General features: G+C 40.7%; 1 protein-coding gene across 1 annotated transcript in view; it reads right to left on the bottom strand.

Moving 5' to 3' along the window:
* The window catches only part of Dhc16F (Dynein heavy chain at 16F), a 1052459-nt gene that overhangs the window by 403384 nt on the left and 625306 nt on the right, over positions 1-23769 (bottom strand). The window contains exons 39-40 of the mRNA XM_068227815.1: positions 21754-21937; positions 15632-15797 (exon numbers count right to left, since the gene is read on the bottom strand). Of these exons, the coding sequence (XP_068083916.1) occupies positions 15632-15797; positions 21754-21937 (350 nt within the window). The remainder of the gene's footprint in view (positions 1-15631; positions 15798-21753; positions 21938-23769) is intronic.

The following is a 23769-nucleotide window of genomic DNA, read 5'->3' as shown; positions in this document are numbered from 1 at the left end:
TCACTGTCCAGGCTTTCACTAGGGATGACCTTTACATCTGTGATGTACCTGCCACCATCTTTATTTGTGATTACGTAGTCAATCAATGTTCTATACTGGCCATCCCAACCGTACCTTGTTATTCTGTGACTGTCTCTTTTTTTGAAGAATTTATTTTTGATTATAAGATCATTTCTTCTGCACAGATCTAATAGTAGTTCTCCTTCTGGGTGCCTTTGTCCAAATCCATGTGGACCAATGATGTTCTCGTAGCCAAGTCTGTCTACCCCAACTTGCACATTTAGATCTCCAATAATAATAACATTTTCCTCATTAACTGTATCTTCCAGGTGCCCGCCTGGTGGCCATGATCGTTAAGGCGCTGAAGTCTAAGACGGTCTAACACCGAGGTTAGCCGGTTCGAGTCCCGTTGGTCGAAAAAATTTTCACCATCTGAATGTTGGCCGGCAGGGTAGGGGAGGTGGTGGTATACAATTTCTAATCACTAGATTGCGTGCCAAAAGCCTGGATTAAATTCCAAACCTCTCCGCAGTGCTCATATGGAGTGAGGGCATATGACGCTGTTGATGGTGATTCGTCCGTCGGATGGGGACGTTAAGCCTTGAGCAGACCCCTTGGTGCTATTCGACAGGAGTAGGCTATGTGCCGGCACCGGGTTTCACCCTCTCCCTACTATCATATATCACGTCATTCATTTCATCTCCCATTAACTCCTCTGATGAGGTTGACGTCAGGAAGGGCATCCGGTCATAAAAAACCGCCACGACAAATTCATCTCACCTCATACCCGACCCCGTAGGGAAACGGGACAAGGGTTGGACAAACAACAACTGTATCTTCCAGGTCTTGCCGAAATTTCTCTGTGTCTTCCTCACTGCAGCCTGTCTGTGGGGCATACACTTGTATGATGGTGTACTTAGTGTTCTCCAGTTTCATGAACATTTTAATGATTCTATCACTTTTGCAGATAACTTCAGCTGTAGCATCAGTCCTTTCGTTATTTAAGAATCCAACACCATTTTTCGCTACCTTCTCCTCTCCACTGCAGTATAATTCATAACCTCCACGAAGTGTCTTACTTCCAATCCCTTATCCATTTGGTCTCACTTAATCCCAATAGTTCCAATTTGGTATTTCGGGTTTCCTTTCAGAACATTGTACACTGACTGACAGAGCAAATGCAACACCGAGAAGGAGTGGTCAGAACTTTATGCCAATTGCAGGGTAGACTGACGTCACTGAGGTATGCTCATGATGTGAAATGCGCCGCTGTGCTGCGCACGTAGCGAACGATAAATGGGACACGGCGTTGGCGAATGGCCCACTTCGTACCGTGATTTCTCAGCCGACAGTCATTGTAGTACGTGTTGTCGTGTGCCACAGGACATGTGTATAGCTAAGAATGCCAGGCCGCCGTCAACGGAGGCATTTCCAGCAGACAGACGACTTTACGAAGGGTATGGTGATCGGGCTGAGAAGGGCAGGTTGGTCGCTTCGTCAAATCGCAGCCGATACCCATAGGGATGTGTCCACGGTGCAGCGCCTGTGGCAAAGATGGTTGGCGCAGGGACATGTGCCACATGCGAGGGGTCCAGGCGCAGCCCGAGTGACGTCAGCACGCGAGGATCGGCGCATCCGCCGCCAAGCGGTGGCAGCCCCGCACGCCACGTCAACCGCCATTCTTCAGCATGTGCAAGACACCCTGGCTGTTCCAATATGGACCAGAACAATTTCCCGTCGATTGGTTGAAGGAGGCCTGCACTCCCGGTGTCCGCTCAGAAGACTACCACTGACTCCACAGCATAGACGTGCATGCCTGGCATGGTGCCGGCTAGAGTGACTTGGATGAGGGAATGGCGGAACGTCGTGTTCTCCGATGAGTCACGCTTCTGTTCTGTCAGTGATAGTCACCGCAGACGAGTGTGGCGTCGGCGTGGAGAAAGGTCAAATCCAGCAGTAACTGTGGAGCGCCCTACCGCTAGACAACGCGGCATCATGGTTTGGGGCGCTATTGTGTATGATTCCACGTCATCTCTAGTGCGTATTCAAGGCACGTTAAATGCCCACCGCTACGTGCAGCATGTGCTGCGGCCGGTGGCACTCCCGTACCTTCAGGGGCTGCCCAATGCTCTGTTTCAGCAGGATAATGCCCGCCCACACACTGCTCGCATCTCCCAACAGGCTCTACGAGGTGTACAGATGCTTCCGTGGCCAGCGTACTCTCCGGATCTCTCACCAATCGAACATGTGTGGGATCTCATTGGACGCCGTTTGCAAACTCTGCCCCAGCCTTGTACGGACGACCAACTGTGGCAAATGGTTGACAGAAAATGGAGAACCATCCCTCAGGAAACCATCCGCACTCTTATTGACTCTGTACCTCGACGTGTTTCTGCGTGCATCGCCGCTCGCGGTGGTCCTACATCCTACTGAGTCGATGCCGTGCGCATTGTGTAACCTGCATATCGGTTTGAAATAAACATCAATTATTCGTCCGTGCCGTCTCTGTTTTTTCCCCAACTTTCATCCCTTTCGAACCACTCCTTCTTGGTGTTGCATTTGCTCTGTCAGTCAGTGTATATCATCAGCCTTACGGTCATCATACTTTACAATTGTCTGAGAGGACATGTCAGTCCGGTCTATAATATTCTTTCAGAGGCTCTTTTTCTTATTGAAAGCGACTGTACTCAATACTCTCCTGCTGACTTGCTAGGCCTAACGCATAAGAGGATTTTCTTTCAGGGTTTACTCCCTTAGCCTTTGAGGATGCCTTCCTCGTCCTACAAGGCAGTAGGTTCCATCTGTACACCCCAGAAGGATGGGTTGCCTCTTCCGCCATCTCCACCGTACTGAAGTCCATCTTCTCCGCCGTAGATGCCGTTGAGGCCTTCACCCTTAACCCAGGGCAAGGGCCCTCCATATTTATGACTCCTGGAGAGAGGGTGTCCCAGTATTTTAAGACCCCCAGGAATTGGGCTACCTGTTGGTCCGCGGGTTGTATTGGTTATTTCAACCAGCCCTACATACTGTAGGGGCCCCCTATCCACTGGGGACGCGCTCTCTAGGGGTCAGGTTCCCCTGGTTACTTATTGGAAGTTAACCCCACCCACAAGGAGTAAGGTTATATAATATTGTATTATTGGAAAATTTTCTTCTCTTGTTAATTTAATATTTAGTGCTTGACAATAATGTATTCATTTGCAAATAAAGAGATTTTGATTTGATTTGATTTGATTTGATATCATCAATGACAAAAGAGCAACCAACCTTATCTCTGATTTTTAGAACCATCCCTGAAGATATGTCTCGCAGCCGGATATTGGTGAACGAGTTCTGGAAATACCTCCGATAAACGGAGGAATCCGTGTTCACCTTGGGTCCACGGAGCAGATCTAGACGTATATCCGGTCGTAGAATCAACCACGGAGGTACCTCGCTAAGAGTTTGTTCAAGACAACCACCGATTTATAAGTTAAGAACTTCATTTTCCCGTATTGAACTGAGATTCACAATTAGAATTAAAGAAGGTTCAACCTATTCAATACAAAGTGTGTTGTACAAGGTGTTCACAACATGTTATTTATTATTACTAGTACCGGTTTCGACGCTTAATGGCATCATCATCAGCTAGAAATCACAAAGTGGGCAGGGTACATAACATAAAATTGTATACATGATACATGCATTGCAAAGTACAAATGATTGACAGTTTTTACATTAAGAGCTAGATGAATAATGAGTAAAATATGATGGCATAATATAACGCATAGAGGCGTTATAGTCTAATGAGGTAGGTAGGTATTGTACAATAAAATTGGTCTGATGAATGAGAGTAAAAGTCTTAGTATAATAATAAAACAATGCGGTAAAATTGTCCACTCTTCTGCTGTTATCAATGGAGATATATAAGTCCAGGTCCAGTGTTGTGTGTGGTTGGCAAGACCATCAAGTATTTGTTAAAGGCCGGTACGCCTGACATTGAGTGGTTGAATAAGGTTGAATTTTGAGGTCGTCACAACCCTTCTCACAACACACAACCAGCACGCTGAACAAGCTTCATCACCTATGTTGAGCGGAGATGACCTCAAAATTCAACATTATTCAACCAATCGTCAGGCATACTGGCCTTAAACAAATATTTGATGGTCTTGCTAACCACACACAACACTGTACCTGGACTTATATATCTCCATTGATAACAACAGAAGAGTGGACAATTTTACCGCATCGTTTTATTATTATACTAAGACTTTTACTCTCATTCATCAGACCAATTTTATTGTACAATACCTACCTACCTACCTCATTAGACTATAACGCCTCTATGTGTTATATTATGCCGTCATATTTTACTCATTATTCATCTAGCTCTTAATGTAAAAACTGTCAAACATTTGTACTTTGCAATGCATGTATCATGCATACAATTTTATGTTATGTACCCTGCCTACTTTGTGATTTCTAGCTGATGATGACGCCATTAAGCATCGAAACAGGTACTAGTAATAATAAATAACATGTTGTGAACACCTTGTGCAATACACTTTGTATTGAATAGGTTGAACCTTCTTTAATTCGAATTGTGTACAACCACCGATATCGATATTCAAATCATGACACAAGCTATCAATCTGAAACCCAACCGGCTGTGTGGCATTCAGCCGGTCTTGGCATCTCTGGTGGTATTGGGTATGATAGATGCATTGATAGCTTGGATGTAGTGGCATTTCATGAATTTTGGCAGCGTATGTGAGGAGTAACTGCTGCCTCCTTATCCATAAAGGTGGAATTCCTGCTTCAGCGAGTAGGCTGGGAATGGGTCTAGTACGGAAAGCTCCCGTTGCCAGCCTTACTCCACTACGGTGAATACCGTCTAAAAGGCTCAGCGTAGATTTTGATGCTGAGCCATAAGCCGCACTTCCATAGTCAATTCGGGAGAGGACCGTCGCTGTGTAAAATCGTAGCAGTACCGCACGGTCATTCCCCCACGAAGTGCCGCTGAGAAACTTAAGCATGTTCAGTCTCTTCATGCAAGCAACCTTTAAATGATGGATGTGGGGATGCCATGTAAGTCTCTTATCAAAATGGAGACCCAGGAATCTGCAGGTGTCAACCACTGGTAAGACACTGTTTTGCAAGTGGAGCTCTGGTTCGGGATGCACAGGCCGACGTTGACAGAAGTGTACAAGTACGGTTTTTGTTGCTGAAACTTGAAGACCATGTTGTAGGGCCCATCTGTCGACTCGGTTAATAGCTTGCTGTAGCTGTCTCTCAGCAAACACCACACTTATGGAGCTGTAATGTAGAGCTAAGTCGTCTACATACAGCGATGGAATGACTGCGGGCCCACCAGTGGCAACTATGCCGTTGAGCGTGACAATCAGTACAGATCCCTGAGGTACTCCATATTCCTGAACATAATATTGAGAAAATGCATTCCCTACTCGGACTCGAAAGAAGCGGCGGGACATGAAGTTCTCAACAAACGTAGGCAAATTTCCCCGAAATCCCCACTGGAGAGAACATGGCGACTAGGTGTTCCTTCCAGAGAAAGGCCTCCTGAATGGCACTCTCCAGTCTGACTAGATGATTAGTGGCAGACCGATGAGAGCAAAAACCACACTGGTAGTTAGACAAGAGACCCTCCTTTTCCATGGCCCACACAAGACACTGGTTAACCATCCTTTCAAATAGCTTACAGAGGCCATTCGTAAGGCATATTGGCCTATAACTATCCAGAAATTTTGGATCTTTACCTGGCTTGGGAACTGGTATCACAATTCCCTCATGCCACTGAAATGGAAACACTCCCTCACTCCATATTCTGTTGAATAGAGTGAGGATATCCTTGAAACATCTGTCACTGAAATGCTTAACCATTTGATTATGGATTTTGTACGGTCCAGTAGCCATATCTTGGCATAGCGCGAGTGCACTCCGCAGCTCCCACTCCGTGAAGGGCACGTTGTAGGGATGCGAAGCACTAGAGGCAAAATAGAGATGGTGTGCCTCTGCTTCGCGCTTAATTGGAAGAAATGCAGAGTCGTATCTCCTAGAGCTGGACATATCTGGGAAATGTGACGCGATGTGGTCGGCAATGACTGAAGGAATCGTAACTATATCTCCATTAATGGAGATTCCCGGTACTGAGGGCACATTCTGTACTCAAACAATATGGCGGAGTTTTGCCCACACTTCTGATGATGGAGTATGTGCAGTGATGGGTGACACATACTTTTCCCACGTAGCTTTCTTACTTTCTCAAATCAAAAAACGGGCCTTTGCACACAGGCGCTTAAAAGTGATATGATTGGCCATCGTAGGATTCTGACGATAATGCTTAAAAGCAGGTCGGTGATCATGTATGGCTGCTGCAATTTCCTCCGTCTACCATCGGACCTGTTTCCGGCGACGAATACTGGATGAGGAAGGAATTGTTTCCTCTGCAGCAGCCAAAACTCCAGTAGTAATGGAAGAAACGTGGTCGTCAATAAACTCCAGCATATCATCAGCCATCACTGCATGTTTCAAAAATTCTGGCCAATTTGCCCGCCGAAGTAACCAGCGCTTGGGTACTTCAGACTGTCTTTGATTCAAGAGAGAGGGAATTATCGGGAAGTGGTCACTATCACAGAGGTCGTCATGTACTTGCCATCGTAGCAGGGGAACTGGCGCACGGCTGCACAAAGTGACATCCAGGTGTGAGAATGTGCCATGAGCGCTGCTGAAATGTGTCCGTTCCCCTGTATTAAGCATGCAAAGATCAAACAGGTTGATTATTCGCTCGAGCATCCTCCCTCTAGAACAGGAAGATGGAGAACCCCACAGTATGTTATGGGCGTTCACATCTCCCAGCATGAGGAAAGGAGGAGGCAACTGAGTGATCAAATCTTGTAGTGCGAATTTCAAGGGCGTAATCCAGTGGAATGTACACGTTGCAAACTGTTGTCATTACTGGCAATGGAGTGTGAACTGCAACTGCATCCAACTGAGTACAAAGCAGTACTTCTTCGTTGAAGATGTCGGAACGAACTAGGGTACAAACGTCCCCAGTTGCCGCGCCATCCACAGCTAATCTGTCTTTGGAATAAAGACAATATCCTCTCATAGTCGTGTCATGTCCAGGTCTCAAACAAGATTCCTGGACTATGGAGGCCGCATAGACGGATATCAATTATCGTAACTCAGCTAGGCAACAGTGATAACTACTGCAGTTGCACTGCAATAGTGCCATTGTGTGGATAGGCAAAGCTTCGAATTCAGAGCAATTTCTTGACCTTCTTTCAGTCCATTACCTGCCAGGTTCCGCCGTCTTTGTCGATATTGTTTTTGTCACTATCACCATCCACGACAATGAGTGGTTCAGTCTCCATTGTCTCCTCAGAAGAAGGAGGCGCGGTGACTGGACAATCCGCGGATGGTGATCTCATTGATCGGGAACAGTGGGCCTTCTTCCTGGGAGAACTAGGTTCTCCAAAAAGTGATCGAACAAGAAGACATCGGGGCCTCTTGCTTTTGCCCACCATTTCTGTCTTTTTTGGAGGAGAGCCGGCAGATGGCTTGCCGGATTTCTTCGGGGATCCTGTGACCCCCGATTGAGTTGGAGAAGGCTTCTTCTCCAATTTCTTAAGGGAGCTCTGTGGCTTCTCCTCCTTTGTAAGCTGGACATTGGAAGGAGGGCTGGACTTTCCAGCCCTATTTGGGCTGTTGGGGGAGGACTTCTCAGCTGAGCATTCCTGGGAAACAGCCTTCCCAGGCAACGTTGGCAATAACGCATTTTTCGGTCCTTGTGCCGTTAAAACTCCAGTTTCTTTAGCGATTATCTTTTGTTGCTGGCTTTGACTTATTGATGCGTTTTCAATACCGCTGTTCTGTACAAAACTCTGTGGAGTGATCTGCACATTTGCGACCTTTTCAGCGAAGGAGATGGAGAACTCCGGAGCAGCCATGGTCTTGAACTTCCTCCGGGCATCTGGATAACTCTTTCATGCTCTGTGGGATACCTACTTCCCACTAATACTTTTGCGAGATTAAACCCACTGGGATGTATAATACCCACTAACAGTTTGCTGCCATCTAACGAAGAGTCCAGAAAATACTAAAAAAAATTATAGCAATGCAGTTCTTTGATTCGTGTGTCTGTCAAACATGGATATCTGACCAAGAAGGCTGTGAATTGATGTAAACAGAGCTAAAAGTGCACAAAGTTGAAGATTTTTCATCCTTACTTCTGAAATCTGAGTGCAGGTATGTTTTATTCAATTTTTAGGTATTGTTAGTTTATCTTTAAATGTGATACCATCATATTAGGTCATAAGTAATGAATATCGATTGAATTATTTAGTTAGTGGGAAATATATTACCGTTAGTCTGCTCCTATGCCAAGAGCACGTGTTATCTGATTTTTATTACAAGCGTATATACGTTTTAATTTCTATAAAAGATCACATATTTATCTCTCAAGCATATATACTTAGTCACCTCAAGTATCAAACTATGTGGATCATTTATTATTATCCCAATATATTTTCCTTTATCATAACTTTTGTATGACGAATATGTAATCTTTTTCAGATGGCTTGGAAAGGGTTGTCAGATCTACAGTTACTGGAGATTTTGTATTCTCTTCCTGATGGTGATGATGAGGAGGAACAAGATGAAGGTGCAGTGGCATAGATGGCTAATCTGTTTGAATTCAACTTGATGATACTTGAGGAATCCATTGCTGAGTCCACAGCTGGTTATGGAGGGGAGACTCAACAAACTTGGAGTCACTGATCAGCTGACATTTAGGAAAGGATTAGCTCTAAAGCTAATTGACGGCTACATTCAAGAAAGCAGAGAGGTATAGTGGCATTCATGGTACCAAAGCGAGGTGTTATTGGAGTACCTGATGACATTCGTCTGTCATGAATAGATATTCATATGCCAGCACAGGGCAAAGGCTGGTGTAAATGTAGGCAATGCAGTACAAAAATGAGGAGAAATGCTCCAAGATTATCTGCTTGGCTTGTCGAGTACCACTTTGTGCAGTCCCTTGTTTTTCTCAATTTCATGAGCAGTAAACTACCTACTAAACCAAAACATTCGCACAAACATGACAGTGGTGGCTGAAAATTGGTTACGATCAGTGTGTAAAGTTGTTACTCTTTCTTTTTGAAAATGTATTGATTTTATGTTTAAGAATACATGTAAATATATTACTGTGTTATCTTCTTCTTTCTTCGTTTCGGCCTGCTGTGGACCACGTTATTTTAACTGTTTGTATCCTTGAGCTTTAATTCTTCCCCAGTACTCATGCATTCTCATTCTGTGAGCCTCCTTTCTTTCATCAGTCCACTTCTTGCCTGTTTTCAACTGTGGCCTTTCTTGGAACCTCTTGTATTCCTGGAGCTTTTTCTGGAGAGGAGTACGTTTCTGGATGTCTTCCAGTGTGATTCCTATTTCTTGAAGGTCTTTTTCAACTTCAATAAACCAGGGTCCCTTGGTTTTCTTGTTAAGAAATTAGGAAAAGATCCTATTGGTCTGTCTCTGTGTGCTCATGCGTTATTATTGTTTATTTCTGAGCATCTCCATACCATAACTATCAATTTGAAATGCTAATGTAATCACAGCATTATAGCACAGAGGAGACCACTGGGACGTGTACTTCCCACTATAATTTTTTTTCAGAAATGACTCGTGGAAAAAATATAGACAACATCCTGGGCCTTTAAATGGTTCCATTTATTGATGTTTAGCAGCAAATTTCACTAAATATATTAACAGAAATAATTTAGTACGAAAGGGATAAGATAGCTTTTCCAGCGTTTTTATCTCCTGGATCTTCTTCTCCTGCTTGAATGTGGGGCACTCCTTGGAGATTGGAGCATGCGCACCCGGGCAGTTGACGCACACAGGTGATGGTGTGCAGTCAACCCCAGCATGCTCGCACTTCCCATACATTATGCAGGTTGTTGAACCTGTACATCGCAATGAGGTGTGGCCAAACTTTTGACAGTTATAGCACCTCATTGGTGCCGGAATATATGGATGAACAGTCAGACGATATATTGCCACTTTTGTCCGTTCAGGTATGGTCTTGGCATTGAAGGTAAGGATAAGAGCACCCGTATCGAGTAGCTTTATCACCCACATGCCTCTTCAACCTTTTCACGTCGGTTACACCCCGACATGCTAGGTACCGGATCATAGTATCATCGGAAGACTTAACCAAGTCCCTGTGGAATATAACTCCCTTGCAGGAGTTAAGGGTTTGGTGCTTCTCGATTTTCACCTCTACCTTTCCGTATAACTTGGCTTTAAGTAGCCGTCTGGACTGTTCAGCCGTAGATGTCTTTATAAGTACGGATCCATCGCGGAGCTTGGGCATCTCGTCGACTTCACCAGCAACAATTTCTTCGATGGAATTGCTGATCATGAAAGGACATTCATCAAGAAAACTCTTACTATCGACCCTGGAAGCAACCAGGAATCAAGGAAGACGTTCGTCACTTACATAATCCACTGGAAATGGAGTATACCGCTTTCATTTCTTACCAATTTTTGACTCTGCTTTTGAAGGGTGCCACCCTTTGGAACAGAAGAAATAGAAGAGAGAGGTTCCACTTTTGGTCCCGCGAGTACTCTAGAAATATGAGGTCGACCTTCGGCAGAGCCAAGGAGATGTACCGAAGGAAGGCTATATACTCCAGAGGGCGCCCAGTATCTGGACGGGGTTGCTAGGAACTACTCTCCCAGTAGCCATACATCACCTCACCACGACCCGAAACTTCTGATTGGGGGAGGATAAAACCTCCGTACTAACCTAATCTACCCGAGGCAGAGAGGGTAGCCAGACAGGAAGAGGAATGAAATTTAAGAAGGTGAGAAAAGAAGGGTAGAAACGGTGGTGAAGGATAAAGAGCACAGACACCTCTCAAGCAACTTGGGGGACACCTTGTTAGTCAGGCCGTACACCGAAGCCAATCCAGAATGGGTAACCCTGAGCTGGCACAGCCCTTGGGATCAACAAGCACACAAGCCCCCACACCAATGTCAAGGACATGGTGTCCCTAGAGGGGGAAGCAACCATGGCCTTAATTAAGTACAGCCTCAGAATTTGCCTTGTATGAAAATGGGAAAGTACGGGAAAATATCTTCAGGGTTGTTGACAGTGGGGTTCAAACTCACTATCTGATGAATGCAAGGTGATAGCTACATGACCCAAACTGCGTGGCCACTTGCTCAGTAGAAGGATAACTCTTTCCATAATACTAAAATATGAAAAAACCACAAGCAAAGTTACCTGCACAGGTCGAATGCCCTCTAACATTTCTTTCCTGTGTTGATGTTTATTCTTTTCTTGAATATTTGTACAGATTTTGGAAAAGGATTCAACACTACCCCTGGTAAACTGTTCCATTCCTTCACGCCCTTCCCAGTGAATGAAACTTTACCCCAACCTCTTCTACTAAAACCTCTCCTAATTTTATACTTGTGGTCAGCAATGCTGATATAATTATTTTCCAACTGAAGCCTCTCACAGATTTCTCCCCATACTTTCTCTCCTGTATAGGCTCTATATAATCCTATAAGTCTAGTTTTCTCCCTTCTTTTACTTAAAGTTTCCACCCATGTTTCTCTAAAATTTCTGATACACTACTTTTTCTCCTGAAATCTTGCTGCATTCCACTGCATGCCATCTATTTCTTTTATTAGGTATTCCTGGTGAGGATCCCAAACACTGTTTGCATATTCCAAGAATGGACAGACCATACTTAAGTAACTTTTCTCTTTTAATTCTTTATTGCATCCTTTAAGTAACCGCATTATGACATGTAATGATCTGTATGCTTTCCCTCAAATGTCATCAACATGACCCTTGAAATGCAAATGACTTTCAAATCTCACACCTAAGTATTTGCACTTGCCATCTTTTGGGACAATTACCACACCCAAAGTATATTTAAATTCAGTTTTAAAACTCCTGTTTCTAAATGTTGTAACAGTTTATTTGCCTCCATTAACCTTCATATTGTTCTCTTCAACCCATTATTGGATAGTGTCAAAGTCCCTTTGTAATTTTGAACAATCCTCAATGTTATTTATTTCCCTATAAACAATTATGTCATCTGTATACAATCTTATTTTTGATGATATATTGTTCCCTAAATTGTTTGTGTATATTAAGAAAAATAATGGACCGATTATACTATCCTGTGGAATTCCCTTCCAAACTTTCTCTTCCTGTGATACATTATTTCCTACTTTGACTTTCTGAACCCTTGAATTTAGAAATGTTCTCATCCAATGTATAACCCTTATGTCCAATCCTATTCCTTCCAGTTTCTTTAATAATATTCCATGTTCCACTCTGTCAAAGGCTTTGGAACGGTCTATGGCTATGCAATCCAACTGGCCTCCTGAATCCAACTGATCTGATAAGTCATGCTGAAATCCCACCAGTTGTCCCTCACAAGAAAATTTCTCTCTAAATCCATACTGGCTCCTCATGAACCAATTTTTATAATCTCATACCCCTCTGATGTACTTTGCTATTAAACTCTCCAGTATTTTACAAACTACACTGATCAGGCTGATTGGTCTGTAGTTCTCAGGTTTCCTTTTATCACCCCTTCCTTTATAAATTGGTATTATTATAGATTCCTTCCATTCCTTTGGCATTACACTATTATTTATGGCATAGTCAAAGAGAAATTTTAAATAAGGCACTATTATGATGCTTCTTGTTTAAAAGGGCCTAACATCTACGCCATCAGACCATAAGGCACTATGTACCACCCCATTGTCTTTAATACCTCCCAAGTAATTTCAGTCCTTGCTGCCTTTCCTTGCTAAAACAGTTGGATTTCTCTGAAAACATCCTCATTTGTGAATGAGAAGCTTCTTGTTTCCTTATGTGTCTCTCCCTCTCTATCTCTGTTTTGGTTTCCAACTCCTGACAAATCTTCTACTGAATCTCTGAATTCCCTACTATATAGATTTGCTTTCTCAGTATTTGTTAAAAAGTGGTCACCCCCTTCTCCCACCATTGTGGGAATTTGGATTCCTTTTCCTTTTTGATTTATAATATATGAATACAGCTTTTTTTCCATTTCCCTTTGTGGCCATTACCCTCTTGAAGTATGCCATTCATATAATTCTCTCTTGCTTCCTTTTTCACTCTATTTCCCTCATTAGCTGTTTTCTACTTTCTCTACTCTCCCTACCTTCTTTGATTTTCCTGTTCAGTATTCTACATTTTCTTTTTAATTTTCTTATTTCCCTTGTATAATAAACAGGATCTGAGGTTATTTTACCCTTCTTAACAGGTACAAATCTCTTCTCTCCTTCCCAAATGATTCCTTTGAAATTAGCCCAAAGTGTATCCACATTACTCCCTTCCCTTACCCAACAACTGAATTGTGATTTAAGGTAAGTCCCAAATTCATCAACTTTAGTTCTTCTGTACCATTTCTTGTCTTGTGTGACCCTCTTATTAAACCTTTTTGGAATCAGTCTTACATACATTATTTCAACTTTATGGTAACCTATTCCCTCAATTACCTCAGTTTTATCAACAATTTACCATGGTTTAACCATGAACACATCTAACAAGTTAATGAGACGAGTTGGTTCTTGTACTACTTGTGTAAATCCTCCCTCCCAAATTAACTTATTTGCCAGTTTCTGTTCATAGGCTTCACTTGCAGCTCCATTCCATTCAACTTCAGGCAAGTTTAGATCTCCCCCAATTATTACCATACCATTATTGTTTTTATGAGTATAACCTATTATTATCTCAGATACTTCCATGTCTCTTTCCTCTCTTCGAGGCCTATTATTCTACCCATAAAAAAGGTCTGTGTCCTATATGTTAAATAAGAAGTATTTTGAATACCTTTGACCCCAAAGACAAAACATTCATTCCTCCATTATCGTTCAAAGTACAAAGTCAATAGGACAGTCACTTCTATATCCTAGATGTTAAATAACATAGAATTTTAAAAATTCCAAATCTATGAGGTTCAAATGACTGTTAGGTCCAAAAATAAATAATCATTCCTCTGGAATGGTTTGATGCACAAACTGAGGGTGTACTCTACAAGGTCAGCAGATAGTTGAGTCTCCAAAATTTAAAACTTTGGAAGATAACTTCTACTTTAAAACCATAGCAAAGCACGGGTATCTTGCTAGTACAATATATTTTAAAATTAGGAATGATAGCGTTTAAGATATTGAAACTTTTGAAAGACTAAACCAACCAGCTTCCTGGAGCCATTCCAAGTACCAGTCTATAGAATACTGTACACCTGTTTGGAACCCTTCTCTCTACCGGGCGAGTTGGCCGTGCGCATAGAGGCGCACGGCTGTGAGCTTGCATCCGGGAGATAGTAGGTTCGAATCCCACTATCGGCAGCCCTGAAGATGGTTTTCCGTGGTTTCCCATTTTCACACCAGGCAAATGCTGGGGCTGTACCTTAATTAAGGCCACTGCCGCTTCATTCCAACTCCTAGGCCTTTCCTATCCCATCGTCGCCATAAGACCTATCTGTGTCGGTGCGACGTAAAGCCCCTAGCAAAAGGAACCCTTCTCATCTATCCATAGATTAGATTCAGTACAACATAAATTTCTTTGTCTATATTCTTTTAGAGCAGGATTCTCATATGATAATGTTGATTATACATCCCTACAACAGTCCTTAAATCTGCATAGCCTGTCGCAACGCCGTGAATTATTGGATACACTCTTCATTTTTAAATTGCTTCATTCCTTGGTGAATTGTCCACAACTCCTTGCAAAAATTAACGTACATGTACCAGACAAACGCACAAGGTTCAGGAATACATTGTCTACAAATTGGCATAGAACTAACTATGCATTCAATGGGCCAATTGAACGAATGTCAAGATCTCTAAACAAAGTGGATTTTGATACATTTAACTACTCAATGTCAAAATTTAGAACTCATTTACATAATCTCCAGAATTGACTATTACTTTCCTGTGCTTACTTGTAATATAACCTGTGTATATATCTGAACATATGTTCTACTTACACTCCATTGAACTTTCTTTTTACTGTGTTTTGTATTACTTTTGTATTACTTTCCTGTGCTTATTTGTAATATATCCTGTGTATATATCTGTACATATTTTTTCTACTTATACTCCATTGAACTTTCTTTTTACTGTGTTTTGTCTATACTTCTCTACTGTTATGCAAAATGGTATTTCCATTAATAAAGTATTATTATAACAACATATAGCTGCAGACAGTTATATTCATTAGTGTATCATTTTAATTTTGTTTCTTTTTATAATCACAAAACAAATATGTTTTATATACTGTAGTGTTAATGGAACATAGTATGTGAATGAAGAAGCATATAAAGAATCTCCTTTTTATAATCAGTAAAATTTTTGGGGTTATATCTTCAACAGTATGGTAAGGAAGTTCTTAGTAATTTCATTGAAACATTGCTATTTCCAAAAAGGAAGCTCAGTATCCTTCACATAGGGATTCTTCACTATTCTAGCACATCTGCCAATTGAACACATCTGAAGTCTATAGTATGAGAGAACAAACATTTTTATTTCTACAGAATTATTCCATATCTTCATAATTATGGTTAGGAAGTTAATTTACCTCATGCATTGTGACGCAAATTGTGGAAATATTTTCAACAAGTGTGCTATTCCCAACATCCTTTAGGGAGCTCAGAGCAACTGAATAGAGAGCTTCCTGGGGCCATTCCAAGTACCAGTCTATAGTGCAACAGTTCACCAGTGAAGGGAACATGCGACAGCGTCTCCTGAAAGACAAAACATGAATTAGTTAAATTAAATTTCCATTACCGGTATTATGAAAGACAAAGCAGAAAAAGAAAAAGAAAATTTCCCTGAAATTCAGATGATAAGCACCTAGAACAGAAAAAATTAGAGAATGTTTCCAGTAAGAAAGCTAACAATACTGAAATATACAGTATATGTACAGCAAATAGATGAAAGCAGGGAATTATCTTGTAAACATGCATGGATATACACATAAAATAAACATGAAACCAAAATATTTTAATGCAGCCTTCTTCAGTGTAGGAAATAATAAAAGTGGAGGTGTTCATTGTTGAAAAACAGACCCTGTTATGAGGTAAAAGAGAGGAGGTTTGACAAGAGAATGGAAAAAAAAGTGGACTAAAAGTACAAGGGTGTGATGACTAAAGGGACAACACTACTGCTATGTATAGATATCTCTTCAACCACTTTCTATAATGGTGAACCAGAATTTTTTCTCATAAAGGGACTTCTTACCATTCCAGCACATCTCATGCCATAAGAGTCTGTCATATTCAAGCCCACTTAACACTAGAACAGTTAAAAATCTTACACTCCCAGATCAGCAGTAAATGGTCATTTTGACCCATCATATGCTTGGAAATGTTCTAATTAGAACTCAGTAAGATATATTTTCTTCTACTATGTTTCCACAACTTTCTTTTACACACAAAGACCTGACTTTAAGTGTATGGACCTTTCATATTACTGATGGACACATGCATAATCATAAACAACTGCATCATGTTTCTGTTTCTCTAAGAAGTTTTCACAAAATTAACCAACTGAACACTTTTTGTTATTCAATCGTCCACACTGCAACAATCATACATTTTCAGAAACACTTTGAGAAAATAAAAAGCAACCTAAACACATTTTGCACACACAACTTCTACTTTTCTTGCACTTGCTGTAGGCATCGCTAGACTTGTTGCCTTTACACAGACCAACTTGGCACTTCTTCCACTGTTTAGATGGACACGGTCCTGAAAACAATTTCTTCAAATATTTGTTTGCTAGTTTTGCAAAAATTAATATATTCTATCTCATTGCAGTTGATCCATGGAAATAATTGCCACCAACAGGGTTGATAACTGCAACTCATCTTCCTGCAACAGTGTCTTTTTTTTTTTTCAGCCACACTTTTGTCAATACCATAGCCTTCACTTTTACACATGACACTCTTCATGTAAGATCTAGGCTCATCATCACAAGGACTTGTTGTTGTTGTTGTTGTTGCCCTTGCTTGTTCCAGCTTGTTAGTTCACTTGCCAGATGGAGGATGAGCTTCTTCCGCTTTATCTTCCTACCTGTTGCTTGTTTGTAAATGACCCAAGCATTGATAGCTGTTAGGTCTACGATATTGTAAAGGACATGACTTGGCCACCTCCTGCACGCACCCTTGGTGGTATATTTATGAGACATTTGGCCGACCAGATCTATCCAGTGATCCGTGCCATTGTAGTTACAGTTTCTGGCTTCTTTTTTTCGTTCTGTACGCATTGTTACTTGACTGTGACATGTGCTAAGAAAAAGGATGTTCTTATTCTTCTTCCCTTGGTATGCCATCAAAGTGCACTGTGTGTTCCCAGTCTGTCACAAGATGGTTGTAGAGTTTGAATCCAAGACTTCCCAATCGGATCCGCCTCGAGCGTCCATTTCCACTGATGAAACACCAAACAGAGATTGAGACATTTGAGGAGAGTTTGGAGGCAGATTAACACTTTTGACTTCTGCTGATAATTCATCCTCTGTCTCAATATGAACATCCTCACTAGTCTCGTTTGTCTCTAGAAAAAATTGTCATGGGAATCGGATAGTTCACTTTGAGATTCAACATTGGAATTTTCTAGCATACGAGTAATGTCTTCAGTAAAAAGACAATTGTAATACATCTTTGTAAGAAGAACACTTTCTAAATGATGAGATGAATAAAATAATACCACTAATTTGAACACCCATCTGACAGTAAAGGCTCAATAGTACCAATATCCACGCCATGTACATACTGTTGTCTGGCGATGTAAACTCCGGCTTTGTAATAAGGAATTGTACAGGCATCAAAATGACCCCTTCCGCTGTCCAGGGTATGCCATTTAAAAAATCTAAGAAAATGTAAATATTTTGCCGGGTGCAATACATCACCATAAAATGGGACAAAAAGACAATGAAAAGTCAAGATATTTGAAGAGAAACGGTATAAGAATAGCACACGTTATTAAAGAAAAATTGAAGGTAGGTGTCAATTTGACCCCTTCTGCTGTTCTAGTGTTGAACATCAGCTGATTCTGCTGGTATATGACACCTCCCTTCCGTGCGAACCATGTGACCCTGCTGTGGTGGTGGGCATGCGCATCCCAATGAAGCAAATAGCCGAGCCGCAGGTGCAACCATATCGGATGGGTATCTGTCGAGAGACCAGACTAACAAATGGTTCACCGAAACTGGGGTAGCAGCCTTTTGGGAGTTGCAAGGGCGGTAGTCTAGGTGATTGACTGCTATGGCCTTGTACTAATACTCAACATGGCTTAGCTGTGTTGATACTGCTATATGGCTTAAAGTAACGGAAAACTACAGCCGTAACTAACTCCCGATGACATGCAGCTCTCTCTGTTAATTTTAATTTCATCTGGCTATTTCTAGCCGAGTGCAGCCCTTGTAAGGCAGACCCTCCGATGAGGATGGGCGACATCTGCCATGTGTAGGTAACTGGGTGTTATGGTGGTGGAGGATAGTGTTGTGTGTGGTGTGTGAGTTGCTGGGATGTTGGGGACAGCACAAACACCCAGCCCCCAGGCCATTGGAATTAACCATTGAGGGTTAAAATCCCCAACCCGGCCGGGAATCGAATCCGGGACCCTCCAAACCGAAGGCCAGTATGCTGTCCATTCAGCCAACGAGTCGGACAGCTCTCTCTGTATGAATGATGTACTGATGATGGCTTCCTCCTGGGTAAAATATTCCGGAGGTAAACTAGTCCCCCATTTGGATTCCGGGTGGGGACTACACGAGAGGGGGCGATCATTAAGAAGATGGATACTGACATTCTGCGAGTCGGAGCGTGGAATGTTAGAAGTTTGAATCATTATGGTAGGTTAGAGAATCTGAAAAGGAAAACGGATAGACTAAAGTTAGATCTACTATGAAGAGCATAGTGAAAGAATTATTGTCGTAAAGATAGACACCAAACCAATGCCCACCACAATAGTGCAGGTCTACATGCCTACTAGTTCAGTGCATGATAAGTAAATCGACGATGGAACAGGAAAGAGCTAGAACTAGGAAGGAAGCAGCTGTGGCCTTAATTAAGGTACAGCTCCAGCATTTGCCTGGTGTGAAAATGGGAAACCAAGGAAAACCATCTTAGGGCTGCCGACAGTGGGGTTCAAACCCAATATCTCCCGAATACTGGATACTGGCCGCACTTAAGCGACTGCTTATGTTAGATTAGCAGCCCAAAAACACGTGACATGATAGATGGCAATGCACATACTGATAGGCTCAGGCCTGACTCAGCACTTGGTGGCAAGTCTGGACTTGTTCTTCATGTGACTTCACGCTCATGTCAGCATGGCTTAGAATGCTCCGATCTCAACAAAATTTTGTATATCCATATTTTTAGAGCCATTTGAACAAAATTGGAGTGTGAACATTCAAAAATTAAGTTGGAAAAAAGGGACACTCTAGTATCCACTCTCTGTTTCTTGGGGACTGGGTTGTAGCTACACGTGCTTGTGCAAGAGAATAGGCATACATTTGAACACTCTTATCCCAAGATGCATTTTCAAGGCCAACTAAAGTCTGCTCATCTAAAATGAAAGAGAAAAAAAACTAGTATGTAAGCATCCTGATAGTAGAAATAACGTGGGTACAAGTGCGGATATAGCTAAAATTGATTGGAAATTTATTTTTTTTTTTTTTTTTTTTTTTTTTTTTTTTTTTTGCTGTTTGCTTTACATTGCACCACCACAGATATGTCTTATGGCGACGATAGAATGGGAAAGGCCTAGGAATGGGAAGGAAGCGACCGTGGCCTTAATCAAGGTACAGCCCCAGCATTTGCCTGGTGTGAAAATGGGAAACCATGGAAAACCAACTTCAGGGCTGCCGACAGTGGGATTCGAACCTACTATCTGCCGATTACTGGATACTGGCCACAATTAAGCGACTGCAGCCATCGAGCTCGGTGGGGAAAAAGTAAGAAATTATAAATTTACTAAACAGTATCTTCAATTTCTTCATCCGAATTGTCATCATCGAGGTCTGAACTGGGATTATTCAATAAATCTCTAGATCTTGCCAGTTTAGACACCTTGACTCCACAGTTACTGATTATACTGTGAAATGCACAGAATTATGTTTAGATGATGTGCTATCACTTTTTTTTTTTTTTTTGGACTATAAGCATTGCAGAATGTGCTCCAGCACGCTGCCAACATTTGTAGTATGTATAAGTGGATATATAAGCACTAGAACTCAATGCTATACAGTGTATGTTACTCGTCCTCCATGGAACACAACAAATTACGTACAAGGTATGTCGCTTGTCTTCAAAGTGTTAACCAGACACTTATGCATCAGTCAGGCTTAAAATCACTTGTCAGAACAATTGTCTAAAAAAATGAAATGAAAATGACAAGAATGTCAGTTTTTGTCCAAACTGTATATGGTTCTGAAATATTAAGCCACAGAGCTTCATAAAATATAGTTATATCACTTACTCCACTTGCCGTTAGCCATGTGCATAATAGAGGCATTTAGTTGTAGTATATTCAAATGGCAAAACATACAAGTGAAACACAATTGGCTGACAAAATTCTACTAAGATATTATGATCTCTGCCATTTTAATGTGCAGCCTTGGGAGGAGTAAGTCAATGGCGGGTGACATCGCCGAGTTACGAGCTCGTCCTCTTGCCACTACAGGCAACCAGTCAGAGACATGTCAGACAAAAATTTCAAGCCCATCTGCTACCACTACTGTCATCACTTTGTATCTTCTGGTGATTGAAGTAGAATGCAGCAATGTAGTTTATCCATTAGCATACTAATTTCAATATGCTGAGCATACGTGTATATCCTGTATATTTTTTTTTTTTTTTTTTGTCATACATAACATATAGTTTTACACTACTAAGTTTTATACATGTAATCTGCATTGTATTGAAATTTTAATCATACCTGTGTTTGACGTGATGATGAACTTCAACCTGAAGAACAATTCAAAGGTTTTAGAAGTGTGAAACATGCTAAAACACTCCGGGAAATGCAAAGCCACCAAACGCTTTTCACTCTCATATCTTGTTGCACCTTTTTTCTTGTTAGCCTTGCATACAACATATAGTCATGCATAGAGTCTTTCTTTTTGGGTTTGAGGATATTAATCTTGCAAAGAGGAGACAAGGACAAATATGAGAACATCAAAGGACAAGGATAAACTCCACAACATCATACACCGTCATCTTCAAATAGATAGGCTCAGCAACTCCAGTTTGTCTACATCCATTTCTTCCCTTCCCAGTTTCATGAGGCATCAAACTCAATGAGGGACCATTTTGCCAGGTCTTGATGAGGGACGTGTAGGATAAGAAGAATGCCAGATTAAAGGCAGGAAAATAGGAAGAAACAAAAAGATAAAGAAACAGATGTGCCAAGTATGATGAGGGGATTTTGTTCATGTAGAGTCATTTTTTTCTCTTGGTGAAGCAGCCATTGGAAAGAGAAACTTAACACACCAAAATATGATGAGTGCAGATTTATTACCAAATAAAAGAAAACTGAGGTATAATTTATTTATATCTGTATAAACTTAACATGGATATTTTGAAACAAATTATGAGATACATATGTTTTGTAACAATTATTACCACATGAAACATGTTTAGTTAACAATACACCAGAATCTCTATAGAATATATTCACTTACACATCGTCTTACCTGAATGCATCCCCAACAGGACTCATGCAAATCACTAAGTGTAAATTGGACCTAACACGGCTGGTAAAGAAATCAAAAATTCCATCTCTGTTCCCTTCTCCAATGCCAGCTTTCTGAGCATCTGGTCTCATGGCCACAATCACCTTCTCATATTCATCTGATTCAAACAAATTTGGTACCTCACCTAGAAAAACAATCAAAATGAGCCTTCACGCTTCAATTTAGACATGGGCACACGTACATGAAGAGATTGAAAGAATGGTAAACATTTCAAGACGCAACAGAATAGTATAAATAAATAAATAAATAAATAAATGAATGAATGAATGAATGAATGAATGAATGAATGAATGAATAAATAAATAAATAAATAAATAAATAAATAAATAAATAAATAAATAAATAAATAAATAAATAAATAAATAAATTGGCAAACCTAATTCGTGAAACACTTACAGACACTATCTCGAAAGTAAAATTTATGGGTGAAGTATCTCGACCTTTCAAAATAAATACAGGTGTCAGGCAGGGCGATGGTCTATCTCCCCTCCTTTTCAATTGTGTCATGGAGAAAACTGTAAGAATTTGGAATGAAAAACTGAAAGAATTTAAAATATTGCCACTCATGCTGGGGAAGAAGAACAAAGGTGTTGCAATAAATTGCCTAGCATTTGCAGATGACTTTGCCATACTTTCAGAAAGCCTTACAGATGCAGCAATGCAAGTCAATCTCCTTGAAAAGACAGCCAACACGACAGGCTTGAGAATCTCTGCCGAGAAAACAAAATTTTTGACGAATATAAAAAGTGCCCCAAAGTTTTTAGCAACGGATATTGGTCGAATAGAAAAGGTAAAGAAATTCAAATATTTGGGTGAGACAATTCAAGAAAATGGTTTAGAAAAATCTGCTATAGAGGAGAGGATACAAAAGATGGAAAGAGCGTACGGTATAACTAAGAATACTTACAACAAAAAGTGCTTATCAAGAAAACTTAAAATAAAGCACTACAACACAGTAGTGAAACCAGAATGCCTTTATGCCAGCGAATGTCTAGCACTGAACTACAAGCTTGATAAATTAGAAATATTAGAAAAAGAATTATAAGGAAAATATTAGGTCCTCCAAGAATTGCAGAGTTTTGGAAATTAAGAAGTAACAATGAAATTTACCAGAACGTAGAAAACATATCAGAAACAATAAGAAAAAGGAGATTGCTATTTCTTGGACACATTTACAGAATGGATGACAATAGACTAACTAAACGAATCTTCAAGTACCTTTGGGAAAAGAAATCAACTACCACCTGGATTCAAGAAGTCAAGAAAGACCTGGAAAGGAACAACATACGAGAAGAAGAATTATTGGAAAGAAAGATTTTTAGGAAGAAAGTCTTACAAATGGAAGGATTCCAAGGGAGGAAGGAAAAGAAAACAGGCACAAAGTGGACTGAAGACAGGAAAAAGAAACACAGTGAAACAATGAAAGAATACTGGAAGAAAAGGAAAGAACAACTAAGGAGGAACAATTGAAATTGTAACGTGGTCTTTAGAAGGCCGGAACGCAAGAAGAAGAATGAATGAATGAATGAATGAATGAATGAATGAATGAATGAATGAATAAATAAATAAATAAATACATAAATAAATAAATAAATAAATAGTCTATTCTGAATAAAAAGAAAAGAAATGAACATGGTCCACTTTTCAGTGGATGTAGTGTACAACTGTTTGAATTATACTGTCACAAGTGAACTATGTAGTGCAAGTGGAAAGTGGTTTTTTTTTTTTTTAAGACTTTATTGGCGAAGTACTATATAATGTTTTATTTATTATGACCTAATCTGTACTGTTATTTGTAGAGCATAAGATAACGTAATGACCTAACCTGTACTGTGTAAGATTGGTGACGTGCATTTGTAAATAGTAGAATTCTGTTCTATATTTCCTGGAAGGATCCAGACAGTTATATGAATTATGGAACAGGGTGTGTTGTTTTGTGGGTAATGCATTCTAGAA

This window comes from Anabrus simplex, chromosome 5 (assembly GCF_040414725.1).
Source record: "Anabrus simplex isolate iqAnaSimp1 chromosome 5, ASM4041472v1, whole genome shotgun sequence".
NCBI lineage: Eukaryota > Metazoa > Arthropoda > Insecta > Orthoptera > Tettigoniidae > Anabrus > Anabrus simplex.
Note: the sequence above shows the minus strand (reverse complement) of the source record. Positions and strands in the feature narration are given on the sequence as shown.